Raw genomic sequence first — 22,383 nt, 5'->3', positions numbered from 1 at the left:
TACAGTCTTTCTAGGGACATACATGAAACAATTTGACAATAAGACAGTTTATGGTGAAGTGCTAAAGTCTGGGATACCTAATTAATAAAACATGTGACAGTTAAACATAGTATTCTGAAATCTAAAATCTGGAAAGTCTTTTTCTAAGTTTTAAATTTGAATAGCTTATAAAAGAATGCTGCCATTTACCTTTTCATCTAGGAACTTTAAAAGAAATCAGAATAACAAAACCTTAATTCTTACTGTGTAACAGCTAGCCAGTCACAAGTTTTTTAGTAATCATGAATTATCAAAACTCTATTCTCACCTGATACATTCCAAAATTTAAATTAAAATTCTAAATAATATTAATTTTATATTGGTATAATTAAAAGATTAACACTACTTACCATAAGTACACCATATGACCACCAATCAGCACTCTGGGAATGGCCTCTCCTATTTACTACTTCAGGAGCCATATACTCCACTGTACCACAAAATGAGTAAGCCTTCTTTTCTTGATCTACTGATTCCTTGCTGAGTCCAAAATCTATAATAACAATATGTTACAAAAATATATCTGAAGATATTCAGAAAATAGAAAATACCAAAAGAAATAAAATTATGTGTTAGACCTTAAAACAATTCATGGATGGCCTATAATTACTCTTAAGAAACCTCTCCTACGAGACAATGGAATGCAACCTGTATTTCATAATGATACTCTTTAAGAGCATTTAAAGATTGCTCAGTAAATTTCATCATCAAAATACATGTTTTCATGTCTATACTAGAATATCATTCAGCAACTTTGAGAGGTCAACAATTAAATCAAAGCTGTCATAGTGATCTAAGTTTTAAAACAGACTAAGACAAAAAGGAGGGAGTAACTTACACTTTTTAAAACACTAAAAAAGCAAAGTGTGCTTTGGTTTTGGTGAACTTCCATTTTTGTTTAAGGCTTTCAAGAGCTAAAGGTACTAATATATAAAAATCAATCTTATTCCTATGTACTAGCAATGAAAAATTGGAAGCTGAAATTTAAAAAGTACCATTTATAATACCACCAAAAAAACCCCAAATGAAATCCACAGGTACAAATATACAAAGTATATGTAAGACCTGTATGCTGAGAACTAGAAACACTGATGAAAGAAATCAAAGTAGATCTAAAAAAATGGAGAGACACATTGTATGCATGGTTTGGAAGATTCAGTGTTGTTAAACATATCAATTCTCCTAAAAACTGATCTACAGAGTCAGTGAAAGTTCAATAATAATGTCAGCAAGATTTCTTTTGTAAAAATCATAAAGCTAAACTTAAAATTTATATTAAAAGACTATAGAAAATACAATAGCCTAAATAATTTTGAAGAAATAAAAACTTTGAAGGACTTACATTACCTCACTTTAATACTTAACATAAAGCTACAGTAATCAAGAAAGTGTGGCATTGGAGAAAGGCTAGACATATATATGTCATATATAGGACAATATATATTGATATACATATTGATATATATGAATGCAAAAGGACACTGTCCAAGAATAGACTAACACATATAGTTCTACTATAATGCTTGTTTTGAAAAAGCAAATTCGTTCCACTGTGATTGATACATTAGGAAACAATTTGATCACAACACAAATTTCAAATGGGGTTGGCTTATGTGCGGTTTATGTGTAATTTTGTCTATAAGAAAACACTAGATGAGACACTATAAAACTGTACCTAGCTGAAGCAAGCCAGGTAGAAATAGATACACGCACATACCCCAAACATCTGCCAGCTATTTCAGCTCACCATGTGTATTATGAGCCACTCCTGTCCACCTGTAGTGTTACTCCCAATTCCAGATAATCTATTTTCTACTACTTCACAATAACTAACAAACTGTAACCTTTCTGACAACAATTCTACAAGCAAATTTCAGTATTTTTTTCAAACTAAGGTTCCTACTTATTGTAGTATTTATACATTCTTAAACATTTAGAATGTGTAAAACAATGCTATCATTTTTATCAACTTCCTATCTTTCTTTTGTGTGTCTGGTTATGTATTTGAGTGTTAAGCCCCCAACCCCATTTTCCCCATTAAGCCCTGTGCTTTTTATTATGTAATTATTCATAGTGGAGTGATTTTTTTTTTAAGATTATATGTGCTGCATTAGAACTGGCTATATATTGTTAATTGATTTCTGATAAAGGTGTAAAAGCAATTCCACGAAGAAAGTTAAGTTCTTTTCAACAAATGGTGCCAGAACAATGGGATATTAATATACAAAAACATCCTCATAACATAAAGAAACATTAACTAAAAATGAACCTTAGAACTAAATGTAAAACCTAAAACTGTAAAATTTTCAAAAGAATAAAAGGAGAAAATCTTTTTGATCTTGAATTAGGCAAGGATTTCTGAGATACAACATCAAAAGTAAAATTCATAAAAGAAAAAAAGTTGATAACTGGACTTTGTCAAAATCAAAACTCTTCAAAAGATACCGTTCAGAGAAGAAAAAAAAAGAAGCTACAGACTGGAGAAAATATTTGCAGACTGCATATCTGATAAAGCTCTTGTATTCAGAATATATTTTAAAAACTCAAAATAACCCCTTGAAATTCAATAATAAAACAAACAATCCACATTTTTTAAATGGCTAAAAGATGTGAACAGATACTTCTCCAAAGAAATAAATACACGAAAAGATGCTCACTGCCAGTTATTAGGGGAATTCAAATTAAAATCCTAATGAATACTACTACATGCCTATTAGTAGAGCTAAAATAAAAATACTGACAATACCAAGTAATGACAAGGATGCAGAGCAACTAGAACTCTCATATGTTGCTGATGGGTATGCAAAATGGTGCAACCACTTGGATAACAGTCTGGAGGTTTCTCACTGAGTTAAAAATACACTTACCATAAGACCAAGCAATCCCTCTCCTTCAGTATTTACTCAAGTGAAACAAAAATTTATGTTCACATAAAACCTGCACATGAATATTTACAGTGGCTTTATTCATCACTGCCAAAAACTGGAAACAAGCCAAATACCCCTTAATTGGGGATTAGACAAACCATGGCATCATCATAAAATGGAACACTATTCAGCAATAAAAAAATAAATTGATACACACAATATAGATTAATCTCAAATGCACTGTATTAAGTAAATAAAGCCAGACTCAAAAGGCTATTTGCTGTATGCCTCTGTTTTACATTAAATCATGGAAAAGACAAAACCTTAGGGACAGAAATTAGATTGATATTTGTCTAGGGTAAAAAGGAGGATTAACTTATGCGGAAATTGTGGAGGGTGATAGAATTGTTTTATATCTTTATGTTGGTGGTGGGAATAAAACTAAACGTATTTGTCAAAGTTTGTAGAACTATAGATGAAAAAGTGATTTTTAAAAATTAAACCTTATATTTTGAGACAACTGCAAATTCACATGCAGTTATGTGAAATACTACAAGAGATCCTATTTGCCCTTTACCCAGTTTCCCCCATGGTAACATCTTACAAAACTATATTACAATATCACAACCACAATATTGACAAGGATATTGTCAAGATAAAGAATAATTCCATCACCACAAAGATCTGAAGAATGAGTTTTACTCTAATGTAAATTATACCTTAATTCTATAAATGAAAATAAAGCTCTAAGTCCTATATTGCTCTCTTAAAATAAAATACCAATATTAATAATTAATTTTAGGGTGTCTCAAAATTAATTTTCTAACCATGCTCAATATTTTCATTTAAAAATCACTTACCCTTGTATAATAACTCAAATGCATTATGATTTTTACCATAATTTTAAAATATCTTTTCAATGGACTACTACTTTATTTCTCTACATTTTGAGACTTTTAAACTCTTGCACACTCCATTTCAAAGATTAAATGTAATAAAAGCTAGTCTTCGAGGTCAGTTCAGCCAAATAAAAGAACATACCTTGTAGAGAAGAACACTGGCTTCTTTGGCCATTCCAGAGAGGAGGAGAAAGGGAAGAGAATTTTCTTATCCTCCATTACCTTTCAGAGATTTATACCACTCCATAGAGGTCCTCTGCTGTACTTTCTCTGACAAAACTGACATTTAACACTAGAATTTGCTCAGCAATCAAGTGACAAAATATTTTACAGTAAGAATTAGCTACAAGATTAAATAAGATATAAGTTAATCAGTGATTTTTCCAAGCCACTAATTTGAAAACAAAATACAGAAATCAGCTACATAAAGGCTTTTTTTGGGGGGGAGAGGGGAAGTATATCTTTGTAACCTTAAATGACTCTAAGACTTCAAATTTTAAAAGCATGCCTAGAAAACAATGATTTCATGACTACTATGAGTAAAAGTAATCTCAGTGACTAATTTGCAGATAGCCATAAAAATTATTAAAATTATTTTTATGTATACATTCTCTCTTAAATATCCAGCTCAAGTACTGTGATATAAATTTCTGACACTGTATATTTTTTCTCCCTTCTCTTTATAGAAATTACCCTGTATTATGTCCCTCCAAAAACATAATATAGCAACCACAGATAGTTGAAATTGTGTTCAATTTATAGTTTTTAATGGGATATTATGAGTAAACATTATTTTCTGAACCAGGCAAGTCATATTACATATTTAGATTTTATATAGACTATGAGGTGGGGTGTTACAGAAAAAAAATAAGACACAAAAACAATATAAATAATATATTGGCATTTATGCAGATATTTTGGGGTATTCATTCTCATTCTGTTGATCTCCTGCTATACAATCATATTCTCGGTATGAGGTCAATTAGGCTAAAACCATAGTCATACCGAGGAACATTTATATAGTCCACTGTCATTCTAGAGTAACCTGTTAAACATTAGGTCTATTCTTTTTATCTAGAGGATTTTTAAAGTGGACAGATAAAAAGAAAGATATTGCCCCTCTCTTATGATTAAGGAAAACCTCCTAATTCTTCCCTAAGCCTAAGAAGAAACAATCTTGGGAAAGACCCTGCCTAGATGAGACATTCCTAAATCACTATAGCCCACTGGTATCAATGACAAACAGCTATCAATCTGGTACTTTTGACTGTAGCATTCAAGGAAGAAGATAGGAAGGACAAGAGGAAAAGAGGGAGAGGAGAAGGGAGGAAAAGACACACAAAAGGAAGAAAAAGAAAGAAAAAGAAGAAAAATAAAGTAAGAAAGGATAAAAAGAAAATAAGTTAAAGGAAATAATGAAAAAAATAAAAGTAAAGTATAAGAATATTTGCTGTGAATGGTCACACTTTAACCAACCTTATTGGAATAGTGTTAGGTTAAATCCATATGTTTATTACTCATTACACAACTTTGAATTGGGCTATAATTATAAAACAGTGTAAATTATCTAATATTTATTATTGTATAATTTTTAAAAGAAATATTAACACCATTTTAAGGAAAATATATTGAATTGTTAAACATATTTATATCACCTTTTCTTCCTGTTATAAGCCTCTGTCCTTTGCTTATAAGTTTACGTTTTTTTCTAACTAATCCTTCCTCCTCAGCCAGTTTAAGTCCAAAAGCTATAAAAGCAGAATTTACATTACAAGACTAAATATAAAACAATTTGACATCATTATTCACCCAAATAACCTTAATGTAGAAAAGCGATATAGGTCGAATTTATTCTATTTTTTTCCCACCTCCCTTCCTCAACTCCTGACAAAACAGGTATAGTTTATTTTTAAAAATGAAAAGAATTAAATTCTAATTAGCTTTGCAACTAAAACTTGATTGATATAAAATAAAAATTATATAATGCATAAAATCTTAAAACGCTACTGTTCTCTCTTCCTATTATTTTTCTTTCCTTTTCCCTTTCCAATCCCTTTAAATCTACGTTGCTTCTTTTATATATGAAAAAGAGAATCAGGCTATGAATCAAAAAGATTTACTAAACTTTATTTGAACTTTGTCACATCTGCCTGAGCCTTCAAGTTAACAGTTTTATACTTTATTTTTACATTGAAGCGGTATACTTAGGAATTTAAAGCAACTTACCTTTAAAGTGTACTGGTCCAAAATTCTCTGTAAAGACCACATCTTCATTTTAACATTCTGATAATTAAATAAAGATTTTACTATCTATTTATAACATAAGTAACCTTTTGAGATTGGCTCACTCAGCATAATGCCCTTGAGTCCATCCAAGCTGTTGCATATATCAAGAGTTCTTTCCTTTTTACTGCTGGGTAGTATTCCATTGTATGGTTGTATCAGTTTGTTTATCCATTCATTCTTTGAAGGACATTTGGGACATTTCCAGTCTTGGGCTATTATAAATAGAGCTGCTATGAAAATTCATGTATAGGTTTTTATGTGGACATAAGTTTTTATTTCTCTAGGACAAATGCCCAGGATGAGTACTGTATGGTTCTATTTATATCATATTCTCAACATAATAAAACTAGAGATGTAGAATAGATAAGTAGTTGCCAGGAGTTAGGGGAGGGATGTGGAGGGCATGATTGTAAATAGGCAGCACAAGAGAGTTCTTTTGTAGTTGTAAAACAGCTTTGCATATTGATTGTGGTGGTGGTATTCAAATCTATACATGTGATAAAAAGTCATAGAATTATACACAGACAAAAAAATAAATGCACACAAAAACTAGTGAAATCCAAATAAAGTATATGGTCCAATGAGTTGTACTATACAAATCAATTTCTGGGGTTTGATAACACACTGCAGTTTTATAAGATGTCACCATTGGCGGAAGCTGGGTGATGGCTAGACAGGACCTCTCAGTACTATTTTTGTAACTTATTGTGAGTCTATAATTATTTAAAAATAAAAGCTTTTAAAATTGGTATAATAACGATATTTTACACTTAAGAATCCTGTGAGGATTAGCACCTTGTGGTATAGTAAACCCTCAATATTCAAAATAAAGACAAATAAAACATTTTCACAAATAAAGAAAAAAATGAACCTCTGATTCTGAAACACTTGGTTTAAAAGTTTATAATTCATTATATTTCAAATATGATAACTACTTATGATAAATCTTTCAGTCTAGACTAAAACTAAGATGATGTGTTTTTATCTAGAAAGCTAAATGTCATTTGTTAATTAGGATAGTAACTCTATTGTATAATTTTTTGGTATTACAATTAGAACATATTGAGAGCTATCTTATCTACCTTTTAAATAAATTTTAGTTCACTAAAGAGATGAATAAAACACAAGTCAAGGAAAAAAGAAAACAGGCTTAGACAAATATATATTAAAATATAGAAAAATATAAAATGGGTTTAGGGTAAAATAAGAAAATTTGCATACCTGTTAACTTGATATGTCCTATTTCATCAAGCAGAATGCTGTAAATCAAAATTCACACTCAACAAGATGGAATAAAGTATTTTTATACAAAACATTTACATAAAAATCATCATAAACTTTAAAATAATATTTGATATACTGGAAAATATTTAAATGATTAATTTCGAATCAACAGGGAAATAAAATCAATGGGTATCTTATAAAGATTACTTTTTTTAAGTAAGTTTCATATAATTATATAATTCATATATAATTTCATGTAATTTTTAAATAAAATAAATAAAAGACTTTATGGAGAAAAAAGTAGTTATAGAAATACTGGTAACAGGGATTCATAAGAAGAATATAGCTTTACTTTTCTGGCTTCAGGTCTCTATAGACAATTCCTAATTGGTGCAGATGATCCAAAGCAAGGGCCAGTTCTGCAAGGTAGAATTTCACATCTTCCTCTGTAAACAGAACCTAGAATACAATAATTTACCATTTGATCCTTTTTCCAATATTGAATTTTTAAAATTTGCTTCATTAAAAACCAATAAACAGACAAATCTAGATAAGTAAAAAAAAATAAAAAATAAAAGAAGTAGATAGATTAAACTACTCTTTAAGAATCCTTCTCTTCAATATTAACTGTTTTAATGTAAATCTTCCTAAAGCATATTATGGAGTTTACATACCTTCTACACTGAAGAGTCAAATTAGCTTATGTGGAAAAAAGCTTTGTAAATTATGAAATGCTATGTGTGTAACCATGAGGTATAATTATTATAGGTTTAGGTCTATATTCATTCATAAGTGAGTGTTAAATTTACACACAAAATTAGGCACTACTCAACCATTAGATGTATTTTTTTTTCCATTGGATGTAATTTTTAAGATTTATCAAAGGCTTTTGATTGGCAAAACAAATAATTTGTCTAGAAATTGGTTATTTTCACTACAGAAATCTCTGAATTATTAGGAAAGTTCAAAATTTGAATGAAACATCATTAAATCTTATTAGTGACTTGCGCATTTAGAATTATGGCCATTGAATTACATAATACAGACTCTGGTTACTAGTAAAACTGCTGAGAATGAGCAGTTAAAGATAAATTTTGAAACTCTACCTACTTTTTATTAAAATGATCTATAGAAAAACAAAGATTGTGCATTATCTAACTTTCAGGGAGTTCATTTGAATATTATAATGGTAAAGTTATAAAAACATAATTTTCACTTGATACTTTTTTATTAAGAATAAACATATTTGATATTTTATTAAGAATAAAAATATTTGTTACTTATTTAACTTCTCAGGAAGGCTAATCAAAATTTTCATTTAAACCTAACACATAAGGAAATCCTTAACAAAAATCTTTCTAACTTTAAAGAAGCTTTGTCCAGGTTACAGTTTTATGGCAAGCATATTATTTTGTCATGAAGCTGTCTCTGAAAAGCCTCATGATAGACACAAATAAGAAACTTACTAAGTAGCAATTATATGCCAGTAACTTTACATTCATCATGTTATTACAACCTTTCAAACAACACTATGAGGTATATATTATCACCACCTTACATCTGGAGAAAGAGACTCAGAATCAGAATAGCTAGAATAACATAGCTAATAAGTAGGCCCACAATTTGAACTCAGGAATACTTATCTCTAAGAACTACCTCTTCCCAGAAGCCACTTCCACCATATGTTGTTTCAACTAATGCTTTCCTATTTACTAATCATCCTATCACCAATGAACCCATGAAAGAAAATCATCTAAACCCTAGCACCTTGAGTTAACCACTGCTAGTCTTTTGTTGTCTGCTCTTCAAATCATTTGTGCATGTGTGTTTTAACATATTTAAGATCACAGTATATATACTATTTAGTGGCTTCCTTTTTACCCACTTAATATTATAACATAAGCAGTCTCCCATATTTTTAAAATTTATTTATAGTTTTCAATAGTTGCATAATATCAACATACTAATTTACCATAATTTACCTAAATGTTCATTTGGATTATTTCCAGTTTTTCATTATTTAAATAACTCTGTAATATGCATATATATTTTTATATTTATTTCCCCAAAAAGAATTCCTAAGAAATAAAACAGGAAATACTGGGTCTGTGAAAATAAATAGTCCAAGATTTTGACATATAGAATAAAATTATTTTCCAAAAAGTTTACAATAATTTCTACTCCCATCAGCAATTTATGAAAGCATTTGTCTTACACATCCACAACAGCACTATTTGAATATTACTCTTCAAAAATATTTTTTAATTTGATACACAAAAATGCCACCAATTGTTTTAATTTAAATTTTGATTCCTAGGCTAAACATTTTTCCATGTCCTTTAGGCCTTTCTATTTTGTAAGTAAATTATTGGTAATGTTTTTGCCTATTTTCCATTATTTACTTACTGTTTTTTTCAATCAGTATAAGCCCTTTAAATATTAAAAATGTCAGTTCTCCATCACATTACTTGTAAATATTTTCACCATTCTCTGCTTGTTTTTGACATTCAGGAATTCTTAATTTTATGTAGTCAAATTTATCTATCATTTCTGTATGATTTTCCTTCATTATTTTAATGATTAAGGAGAAACCTCCACTAAGTGGTCAACTGCAAATTTGGCTGCATTTTCTTTTAGGACAATTGTTTTTCCAGATTTAACTCTTAAGTAAAATTTATCTTTGTATGGTAGAGATGAAAATTTAAAATGATATTCTTCTGAAATATCTAACTGATTTATCATATACTATTTATTGAACAATCAGTCTCTTTGCCATTAACTTGTGATTCTCCTTTATCATAATAACATATGGTAAATCATATACACCTGAGTATTTGGGGGCTTTATAGTATGGGTTTAATCTTGTGTTGATATTCTGATGTTCTGCTTATAGCAGCAGTTTTACAAAGTTTAAAATAAGAGGTAGGGCAAGAACAGTGTGTTATTTTCAAAATGTCTTAGTTTTTTTTTTTTTTTCATTTGTTTACTTTCCTAGATAAGCTGGTAAAATTATTCTGTCACTTTCAAACAAACAAAAATTCCCATTGGGACTTTGCTTGAAAACATTTTTAAACCTATAAATTAATTCTGGAAAAATTGGCAGCTTTATACTTATCACCATTCATCCAAATATATTTTCTTAATATTAGCAAAGTAAAACACGGCTTAAGAGTTTTGTGTGTTTGTCTGTGTGTTGGGGGGGAGGTGTTTGGGGGAGAGAAATTTGGGGAGGTACTGTTCCCTTTGAAATATATATGACATATAATATTCTTTAACACATACAAAAATATACTTTTTAAAGTCTTTTACTAAGGCATGAAGAACATGACCTCATTTTGGATGACATAACAGGTTTTTTGTGTGTATATACAAGTGAAATATAACCAAAAACAACTTCTTATTAATAAGTTGTCTATAGAAGTAACAAATCACGGGGCGCCTGGATGGCTCAGTTGGTTAAGCGACTGCCTTCGGCTCAGGTCATGATCCTGGAGTCCCTGGATCGAGTCCCACATCGGGCTCCCTGCTCGGCGGGGAGCCTGCTTCTCCCTCTGACCCTCCCCCCTCTCATGTGCTCTCTCTCTCTCTCTCATTCTCTCTGTCTCAAATAAATAAATAAAATCTTTAAAAAAAAAAAAAAAGAAGTAACAAATCATTTGCTAAAAGCCTGTTCAATGAATATACTAATTTATTGCCTTTGGCAAATGCATTTAAAATGCTTGCTCTTACCTAATATTCCAGACTTAGGAATCAAAACTTACTGACTGCACCTCTGTGCTAGTATGGGTTTAGATAGTCCCACATCGAGAATGAAGGTCTGAAGAGTTTAAAAGAAAATTAGAAATGACTAGGAGTAAAAATTTCTCAAACACATTCTTGAAAATTCTACACTGTAACACAAGAACTCATGAATTCTGGGGCCCTGTTTCACTGCTGCCATTCTGTGTCTTGACACAAGCTTTTAACAAGGTCATTTATAACCCTCCTTGGAAGTGGGTCCTAATTTATAACCCTCCTTGGAAGTGGGTCCTAGACAGACCCTACCATAAACTGAATTCTGTTCTATAATAAATAATATACCAAGATCACAGTCTATGTTCATGCATGGCATGTTCTACACTGGACGTAGACAGATACAAGCCAGAGACCTTAGCCACTTAAGCACTGGCTAGCATAGAGTTCCTTTTTCACAGCAAGTTCCAGAGCTCTGGGAATCAATAATAGCTCTCCCACACTCAACATCTTAATTCTGGAAGTGAGATGTTGAAACACTATCACCCAATTAAAATGCTATTCCCAGACTGCCACTTTAAGACAAAATGAAGTAGACAAGGACAGGATATATTTCCTGCCTGAAACAACTAAAACACAGTACAAAATCTATGAAATGACACTTTTCAAAACATTAGCCATCAGTCAACAAAGGACAATGAATACTGAAAAATGGGAAACAAACAAGGTAAGCGCTACAGCTGTCCTACCTTACTATCTAGAAAGAGTTTCCAAGCAGCTATGTAAGGAGAGTCAAGTCAGGCAGAGCCTATAAGACTCCCTGAGTTAATGAGAGGCTGGGGAGACAAGAAGGATAGAATTCACAAGATAGCATATAGAAAGGAGAACTTCAGAGAGAGAGAGAGAGACAGAGAGAGCGCTATAGAGTTATGTAGAGGTCTCCTTCAAGCATTTACCAGAAAAATGCTTAGGACACAGGAGTAAGGAAATTATCCTGAGCTAGAAAACAATCAATGAAAGGATTAGAAGACTGTTCAATGGAACTTACACAGGGCCAGGAATACTTCCTGTTACCTCCAACCACAGCAGAAAACCTCATATTTCACAGGGTATTGGACAGAGTAATCCAAAGTGTTTTGCTTCAGAGTGGTGCAAAATTAGTCCCTGATTAAATGCTGTTCTGGTCCAGTTTAACAACCTGAAAAAATCAAACTAGTTTTATATTCCAAAACAAATCTCAATATTTGTAAGAATATAAAAATATGATCACCTAACAAGATAAATTTCAGAAAGTCTGCCATCCAATAAAAAATTACCAATCATGGATCTGAGGAAGCTACTTGAGCCCAGGTAAGCCTAAGGGATTAAAAACAAGAATTCACAGAATTCACAAAGTAACAGGATAGTTCCTATTCTCAAAAGTGAGAGTGAAAAACTTCATAATTCACAGGGTACTGGTTTAGAGTACTAAGAAGGGTGATGTTTCAGTATTGGGAAAAATTAATTCTAGACTAAATTCTGCTCTGGTCCCACATAACAAAACTTAAAAGCAAGACTCAAAAGGTTAACTGTAGGGGCGCCTGGGTGGCTCAGTTGGTTAAGCGGCTGCCTTCGGCTCAGATCATGATCCCAGGGTCCTGGGATCGAGCCCCGCATCAGGCTCGCTGCTCGGCAGGGAGCCTGCTTCTCCCTCTCCCTCTGCCTGCCTCTCTGCCTACTTGTTCTCTCTCTCTATCTCTCTGTCAAATAAATAAATAAAATCTTTAAAAAAAAAAAGGTTAACTGTATCCAAGAACAAAGCTAAATACTACTTATAAGAAAACAATAGGGGGTGCCTGGGTGGCTCAGTCCGTTAAGTGTCTGCCTTCAGCTCAGGTCATGATCCCAGGACCCTGGGGTCAAGCCCCACATCAGGCTCCCTGCTCAGTGGGGAGCCTGCTTCTCCCTCTCCCTCTGCCTGCCACTCCCCCTTCCTTGTGCTCTCTCACTCTCTCTCTATCAAATAAATAAATAAAATCTTAAAAAAAAACAATAGTATCCAGAATATAAGAAAAATAAATTCATAAGGCCTATCATCCAATAAAAAATTACCATGCAATTTCACTGCCATTGAAGCATGAAAGCAGACATAGACATAAGACATACTTAAACCAAAGGATGTGGCTGTGTTCCAATAAAACTGTATTTACAGAAATAAGCAACTGGCCATATTTGGCCTGAGACCACAGATTCCGATTCCTGAGTTACAAATTTATACTATAAACACTAAAATAACTATTAAAGTAAAACAAAAAAGTGTTATAGATAAAAACAGTTAAATTAAAAATAAGGCAATAAAGGTGGGGGGGTCCAAATAGTGCCATAGGAAGATCCTGAACTCACCTCCTCCCATGGACACACATAATCTATGGCTACATATGGAAAAGTTCCCTCTGAAAGAGACCTGAGGGGTGCCTGGGTGGCTCAGTCAGTTAAGCGTCTGCTTTCAGTGTCCTGGGATTGAGCCCCACGTTGGGCTCCCTGCTCCCTGCTCAACAGGGGGTCTTCTTCTCCCTCTGCCCCTCCCCCTGCTCATGTTCTCCCTCTCACTCTATGTGCTCTCTCTCAAATAAATAAATAAAATCTTAAAAAAAAGAAAGAGACCTGAAAACTAGCTAAACAGATTCTTCACAAGAAATGGTAAAAGGCCCACACATTTAGAGGCTACAGAGGTGGACTGAGGAACATAGGCCAGGGGACACACCTTTGTGCCCTCTGTCAGCCTTGCTACAGCTCATTGGTACCTCACAGAAAGGAACTTGTACACTCATATGAAGCTCTAATTTTTGCAACTATAGCCCAAGGGACCCACTCTAGATTGCCTGGTCTGGAGGCTAGTAGGGTTTACAACTGCAGTCCAAAGGGATGTATATATTGGCATGCTTTAAAACTCCTGCCAGAGGACCTGGCTTTCAATCAGCCTGAAACTAGGTGCTGACTGAGATCTTTCCATTTGGAACACTGACAGGTCTTGGCACATCATCAAAACTGGGACCTATAAACAATAAATCAGGCTGCTTTGACAATAATGGTTTTGTTTTAAAGGTTTTATTTATTTATTTTGAGAAAGATAAAGACAAAGAGAGAGAGAGAGGAAGACAGAAAAGAGAGAGAGAGAGGTGAGAGGCAGAGAGAGAGGGAGAGAAGCTCAAGCAGACTCCATGCTGAGTGCAGAGCTGGACATGGGGCTTGACCTCACAACTGTAAGATCATGACCTGAGCCAAACTCAAGAGTTGGACACCTTACTGACTGAGCCACCCAGGCGCCCTGACAATCATGAAGGTTTAAGAGACAACCATGAGCTCAGGTATGGTTGAAAGATAAGATTCATCTCTTACACAAGACCACTCTTTCAAGACTGGGAGAAGTATATGTTTCACCTAATGTATATAAAAACAGAAAGTCAAGCAAAATGAGGAAATAGAGGAATATGTTCCAAATGAAATAACAAGATAAACCCTCAGGAAAAAAAAAAAACCTCAATTTAACATAGATAAGTAATTTACCCAATAAAGAGTTCAAAGTAATAGTTATAAAGATGCTCAACAAACTACAAAGAAAAATGGAAACACAGTGAAAACTTCAACAAAGAGATAGAAAATAGACAAAAGTACCAAACAAAGATCATAGAGCTGAAGAATAAAATAACTAAATTGAAAAATATACTAGAGGGGTTCAACAGCAGACTAGATGGAGCATAAGAAAGACTCAGTCATTTAGAAGACAGGGCAGTTGAACTCACCCAAAAAGAGCAGAAAAAGAAAAAATAATTTAAAAAAGTGAAGACAGCTTTTGTGTCCTATGGACAACATAAAGCAGAATAACATTCACATTATAGAGGTCCTAGGAGAGAGAGAGGAGAGAGAGAAAATGGCAGAAAATTTATTTGAAGAAACAATAGCTGAAAACTTCTCTAACCTGGAGAAGGAAACAACATCTAGATAAAGGAAGCCCACAGAGTTCCAAATAAGAAAAACCCAAAAAGATCCACACAAAGACACATAAGTAAAATTTCAGAAGTTAAAAATAAAGAGGTAATCTTAAAAGTATCAAGAGAAAAACAACTTATTACACACAAGGGAACCCCACAGGACTATCAACATTATTTTTCAACAGAAACTTTGCAGGCCAGAAGAGAGTGGCACAATATATTCAAAGGGCTGAAAGGAAAAAAAAAAAAAAAAAAAGAAGAACTGTACAAGAGTACTCTACCCAGTAAGATTAGCATTCAGAATTGAAAGAAAAATAAAGAGTATTCCAGATTAGAAAAAGCAAAAGAGTTCATCACCACTAAACTGGCCTTATAAGAAATGTTAAGGGACTTCTTAAGTAGAAAAAAAGGGTGTTAATTATTAACAAGAAAACATGTGGAAGTATAAATCTCACTAGTCAAGGTAAATACAGGAGTCCTCCCCATTATTGGCAAGAGATATGTTCCAACACACTCCTGAAACTGAAGGTAGTACCAAACCTTATACATACTACGTTTATTCAGTACATACATATCTATAATGAAGTTTAACTTAATTTTAGCATAGTAAGAGATTAGCAACAATAACTTATAATGAAAAAGAACAATTATAACATTATACTGTAATAAAAGTTACATGAATGCAGTCTCTGTCTCTCTCAAAATAATTACTATACTGCGCTCACCCTTCTTCTTGTGATGATTTGAGATGATAAAATGCCTAAGTGATGAGATGAAGTAAAGGGAATAACATAGGCATTATGCCATAGCACTAGCCTACTGATCTTCTGAGGATATGTCTTAAGTAGGATAATCTGCCTCTGGACCATGGGTTCCCATTGGTAAATGAAACCAAACAAAGAAAAACTGTGGACAATGAGGGACTATTGTATATAATAAAGGTGGGTTAATTGTTTACAACAGTAGTGTGAAGAATAAAAGACACAAGTAGTAAAAATAAAGATAAATACAATAATCGGTTAAGGGATACACAAAATAAAAAGATGTAAAATGTTACATCAAAAACATAAAATGTGGCAGAGGGAGTAAAAAAATGCATAAAATATATATGTATAGAGAGAGGGAGAAAAAGAGGGGGAGAGAGAGGAAGAAAGAGGAATAGATGGAGAAAGAGGAGAGAAGGAAAATGAGGGAGAGTGAGGGAGAAAAAGATAGAGATAGAGGCTGTTATATGTGAGCCCCATGGTAACCAAAAAGCAAAAACCTATCGTAGATAAAAAAGATAGTAATAAAGGAATCTAAGTGTTACACTGAAGAAAGTCATCAAACCACAAAGGAAGAGTGCAGAAGAAAGAAAAAGAAACTATAAAACAGCTAGAAAATGATTAGCAAAATGGCAGAAGTACCATACCTATCAATAATTATTTAAATATAAATGGACTTATTTTTTAAATCAAAGGACACAGAGTGGCTGAATAAATATAAAACAAGACCCATCTATATGCTGTCTACAAAAGACTCACTTTAAACATAAGGACACACAAACACATACACACACAGTCTAAGGACACACAGACTAAAAGTGAAGGCATGGACAAGTAACAAAATGGTAATAAATGCATAGCTACCAATAATTACTTTGAATGTAAATGAACTAAATGCTCAAATGAAAAGGCATAGGATGACGGGGAATAAAAAAACAACAACTATCTAAATACTCCCTACAAGAGACTCATTTCAAATTTAAAGACAACAACGATTGAAAATGAGAGGATAGAGAAATACTTAGCATGCAAATGGATGTCAAAAGAAAGCTGGGATAGCAAGATATATATTAAACAAAAAGACTTTAAAACAGAATATAACAACAAAGACACTATATAATAATAAAGGGGACAATCCACCAAGAAGATGTAACAGTTTTAAATATTTATGCACCAAAATGGGAGCACCCAAGTACATAAAACAGTTAAAAACAAATTAATAGTAATACAACAACAGCAGGGGACTTTGCACCCCACTGACATTGATTGACAAATCATCCAAACAAAACCAACCAGGAAACTGGCTTTGAATGACACACTGATTCAGATGGATATAACAAATATATTCAAAACATTCCAAACTAAAACAGCAGATTACACATTCTTTTCAAGTACACATGGAATATTCTCCAGAATAGATCACATATTAGGCCACAAAACAAGTCTCAACAAATTCAAAAAGGTTGAAGTCATACCATACATCATTTCTGACTACAACACTATGAAACTAGAAATCAACCACAAGAAAAAATCTGGAAAGAGCATGAAAACATGGAGCTTAAATAATATGCAACTAAATAATGAATGGAACAACCAAGAAATTCAAGAAGATTCAAAAATTACATGGAAACAAATGAAAATGAAAACAATGATCCAAAACCTTTGGGATGCAGCAAAAGCAGGTATAGGAGGGAATGTAATAGCAATACAGGCCTACCGGAAAAAGCATAAACACAGAACCACCTTGGGTGACAAAGCTGCAAAACAGGCTGCCTAACCTGCTTAAACAAAGAACCGCAATCCTGAGCTATGCTGGTCCTACCCCTCACAGTCAAGTTAGCCACAGTCCCAGGGATGAGGGCTCCTTCCCCAGAAGACCAGCAGAAACACCTGTCCACACCACGTCTCCCAACCAGAGAGTTCTGCAAGGCTTCAGTTCTAGTGGAAGTACCAACAGGACTCATTTATCAAGCCGACCAAAGCACACCTAGTTAAAATTCACCACACTCTGCCCAAGGACAAAACACTGCCCACTGCAGACAAGGAGAGCCTCTCCAAACGACTGGCCTGAAGGACAGAGTGCTAGAACACAGCAACAGAGTACACGTAGCACACACCAGAGACACTCCCTGAAGCACCAGGCCCTGGACACTATATGACCTCTGCTGCAAAAAGCCATTACTCTTAGAAGCAGGACAAATAACAGCTTTTTCTAACACAGAACACAGAGACAAAGAAAAAATTCCAAGATGGAAGAATTCACCCCAATGAAACAACAAGAAAAGGTCAAAGTCAGAGATCTCAGTGAAGCAATTATAAGTAACATGCCTGATGGGGAATTTAAAGCAACAATTCTAAGGATACTCGCTGGATTTGAGAAAAGAATGTAAGACATCAGGGAGGTCCTTGCTGCAGAGATAAAAGAGTCAAAAAACAGTCAGAAATGAAAAATGCAATAACTGAAATTTGAAACAGACTGGATATGCAATGAAAACAAGCATGAAAGAAGCAGAGGAACATTTTAGTGATATGGAAGATAAAATAATGGAAAACTATCAAACTGAACAAAAGAGAGAAAGAAGAATTATGGAACATGAGTAGAGACTTAGGGAACTCACTGACTCCATCAAATGTAATTACTTTATATCATAGGAGTCCCAGGAGAAGAAAAGAGAGAGAAAAGGGGACAGAAAATTTATTTCATAAAATAATAGCTGAAAACATCACTAATCTGTGGAAAGAAACAGATATCCAGATCCAGGAGGCACAGAATCAACAAAAGCAGGCCAATATCAAGACATATTGTAATTATATTTCCAAAATATAGTGATAAAAAAAATCATAAAAGCAGCAAGACAAAAACAGTCCTCAACTCACAAGGAAAGACCCCTAAGGCTAACTGCAGATCTCTCAACAGAAACATAGCAAGTCAGAAGGGAGAGACATGATATATTCAAAGTTGTGAGTAGGGGAAAAATCTGAAGCCAAGAAAACTCTATCCATTCAGGCTATCACTAAGAATAGAGGGAGAGATAAAGAGTGTCCTACACAAAAACTAAAGGACACTGTGACCACTAAATGAGCCCTGTAAGAAGTATTAAAGGGGGCTCTTTGAATAGAAAGGAAAGAAAAGGTGACAAAGACTCTTTGGAACAGAGAAAATCTCCAGAAACAATGAGAAAACAAGTGATAAAATGGCATTAAATACATATCTATTGGTAATTACTATGAATGTAAATGGATTAACACTCTAATCAAAAGGCATAGGGTGTCAGGGAAGGAGGAAAAGATGGCGGAGGAGTAGGGGACCCTATTCCAACCAGTCCCCTGAATTGAGCTGGATATCTACCGGACCACTCTGAACAATGATGAAATCGGCCTGAGATGTAAGAAGATATATCAGGATCTCTACAAACAGTATCGAAGGTGGTTGGTTTTGAGGTATGAAGCTGGGAGCCATGATTCCGCAGGCAGGTATCAGAAGATAAACGGAAGAGGGAGGAACCTTTGGAATCCAGCACCATCGGTACACGAAAGCCTCTTGTGCTGGGGACGGGGCACAGATTCACAGACTGGTAGCCGTGGGGAAAGGATTTTAGGGCAGTCCCCCAGACTGAAACCTGGCACAGCAGGGCCGTGCATGTGAAATGGGGGCAGATGCTGGTTTTAAAGCACATAGGGTGGAGCCACACCTAGATCTGGAAGCTAGGATTGGGAGTGCTGCTGAGGGGTGCACAACACAGGAGACACTGCAGTTTTTAGCAGCACAGACAGAAACGGAGATAGTATGGCCTAGAGAACTCAAAGAAGAACAGACTGTGATCTCTCTCCTCTGAAGCAGAGGGTTTGAAACGATCTCTTCTGCTCTGACTCTTGGAAGACATGCAGAAAGCCACCAGGGAAAGCCTCCAGAGAACAAAAGCTCCCCAAAAACTGTTTTTCACAGAGCACATCCCCCCCCAACAGGGGGCAGGGCAACTGTCCCAAACAGAGTTGCCTGAGTAACAGTACAGCAGGTCCCACCCCCAGAAGACAGGCTGGGAGAACAAGAGGCCAACAACACTAAGGTCCCTAAAAAACATGTGCATCTTGTTTGGGTTCTGGTCAATAATTTGGATTCTGTACATTCCCTCACCCATCCCTCAACAGAATGACTAAGAGGAAGAACCCCAGAAATAGGAAAGACTCAAAGACAATGACATCTGCCACCGATTTACATATGGATACAGATATAAGCAAGAAGTTGGAAATGGACTTCAGGGTAAGAGTTACGAAGATGATAGCTAGAATGGAGAAATCGATTAATGGCAACATAGAGTATCTAAGGGCAGAAATGAGAGCTGAACTGGAAGAAATTAAAAATGCTATCAATGATCCAATATAATCTAGATACTCTAACAGCTAGGGTAAATGAGGCAGAAGAAAAAATTACCGATCTAGAAGACAAATTAATAGAAAGGAAGGAAAAAGAGGAGGCCTGAGAGAAAAAGCTTAAAATCCAAGAAAACAGAATTAGAGAAATAAGTGAGGCCATGAAACATTCCAATGTCATAATTGTTCGGTTCCATGAGGGGGTGGAGAGAGAGAGAGAGAACTAGAAGATATATTTGAGCAAATCATAGCTGAGAACTTCCCTAATCTGGGGAATGAAACAAACATTCACATCCTAGAGGCAGAGAGGACCCCTCCCAAGATCAAGGAAAACAGACCAACACCCTGGCATGTAATAGTAAAACTCTCAAATCTTAGAACCAAGAAAACAGTCTTAAAGGCAGTTAGGGGGAAGAGATTCCTTATGTACAGAGGGAGGAACATCAGAATAACGTCAGATGTATCCACAGAGACCTGGAAAGCCAGAAAGGGCTGGCAAGAATATTCAGGGTAATAAATCAGAAGAACATGCAGCCAAGAATACTTTATCTGGCAAGGCTGTCATTTAGAATGGATGGAGAGATGCAATGCTTCCAGTCTGGCAGAAGCTGAAAGAATATGTGACCACTAAGCCGGCCCTGCAAGAAATATTAAGGGGGGTTCTATAAAAGGAGAAAGACCCCAAGAGTGATATAGAACAGAAATTTACAGGGACAATCTATAAAAACAAGGATCTCACAGGCAACATGATGACAATAAATTCATATCTTTCAATAATCACTCGCAATGTGAACTGCCTAAATGTTCCCATGAAATGGCACAGTGTTGCAGATTGGGTAAAAAGTAAGGACCCATCCATATGCTGTCTACAAGAGACTCAGTGGGAACCTAAAGATACATGAAGACTGAAAGTGAAGGGATGGAGATCCATCTTCCATGCCAAAGGACCTCAAAACAAAGCTGGGGTAGCAATTCTCATATCAGACAAATTAGATTTTAAGCTAAAGACTGCAGTTAGAGACACAGAAGGACACTATATCATTCTTAAAGGGTCTATCCAACAAGAAGATCTAACAATTTTAAGTATTTATGCCCCCAACGTGGGAGCAGCCAACTATATAAGCCAACTGTTAACCAAAATAAAGAGACATATTGATAATAATATGTTAATTGTAGGAGACCCCAATACTCCACTGTCAGCAATAGACAGATCATCTAAGCAGAATATCAACAAAGAAACAAGAGCTTTGAATGATACACTGGACCAGATGGAACTCATAGATATATACACAACATTCCACCCTAAAATAAAAGAATACTCATTCTTCTCCAGCGCACGTGGAACTTACTCCAGAACAGATCACACACTGGGTCACAAATCAGGTCTCAACTGATACCAAAAGTTTGAAATTATTTCCTGCATCTTCTAAGACCATAATGCTTTAAAACTGCAACTCAATCACAAGAAAAAATTTGGCAGAAATTCAAACACTTGGAAGCTAAAGACCACTCTGCTCCAGAATGTTTGGGGCAACCAGGAAATCAAAGAAGAACTTAAACAATTCATGGAAACCAATGAGAATGAAAACATATCGGTCCAAAACCTATGGGATACTGCAAAGTCAGTCCTAATGCAGAAATATATAGCCATCCAAGCCTCACTCAAAAGAATTGAAAAATCCCGAATTCACCAACTAACTTTACACCTTAAAGAACTGGAGAAAAAACAACAAACGATGCCTAAGCCATGTATTAGGAGAGATATAATTAAGATTAGAGCAGAGATCAATGAATTAGAAACCAGAAACACAGTAGATCAGATCAACAAAACCAGAAGCTGGTTCTCTGAAAGAATTAACAAGATCAATAAACCACTGGCCAGACTTATCCAACAGAAAAGAGAAAGGACCCAAATTAATAAAATTATGAATGAAATGGGAGAGTTCACCACTAACACCAAGGAAATAGAAACAATTACTAGAAATTATTATCAACAACTATATGCCAATAAATTAAGCAATGCGGAAGAAATGGATACCTACCTGGAAACCTATAAACTCCCAAGACTGAAGCAGGAAGAAACTGACAACTTGAATAGGCCAATAACCAGTAACGAGATTGAAGCAAAAATCTCCCATAAAAAAAGAGTCCAGGGCCTGATGGATTCCCAGGGAATTCTACCAAACATTCAAAGAAGAATAATACCTAGTGTCCTGAAGCTGTTTCAAAA

General features: G+C 34.5%; 1 protein-coding gene across 4 annotated transcripts in view; it reads right to left on the bottom strand.

The window, feature by feature from the left end:
- Positions 1-22,383, bottom strand: part of LOC118528854 (ribosomal protein S6 kinase alpha-6) — a 201,712-nt gene that overhangs the window by 68,449 nt on the left and 110,880 nt on the right. For 3 of the 4 annotated variants that reach the window (XM_078065436.1, XM_078065437.1, XM_078065438.1), the window contains exons 7-9: positions 7,668-7,774; positions 7,313-7,350; positions 390-532 (exon numbers count right to left, since the gene is read on the bottom strand). In XM_078065436.1, coding sequence (XP_077921562.1) covers positions 390-532; positions 7,313-7,350; positions 7,668-7,774 — 288 coding nt within the window. Of the gene's footprint in view, positions 1-389; positions 533-7,312; positions 7,351-7,667; positions 7,775-12,095; positions 12,246-22,383 lie in introns of all 4 variants that reach the window. The other variant, XM_078065439.1, reaches the window with a different exon arrangement.

This window comes from Halichoerus grypus, chromosome X (assembly GCF_964656455.1).
Source record: "Halichoerus grypus chromosome X, mHalGry1.hap1.1, whole genome shotgun sequence".
Taxonomy (NCBI): Eukaryota; Metazoa; Chordata; class Mammalia; order Carnivora; family Phocidae; genus Halichoerus; species Halichoerus grypus.
The sequence above is the reverse complement of the archived record's forward strand: the minus strand, read 5'-3'. Positions and strand labels throughout refer to the sequence as shown.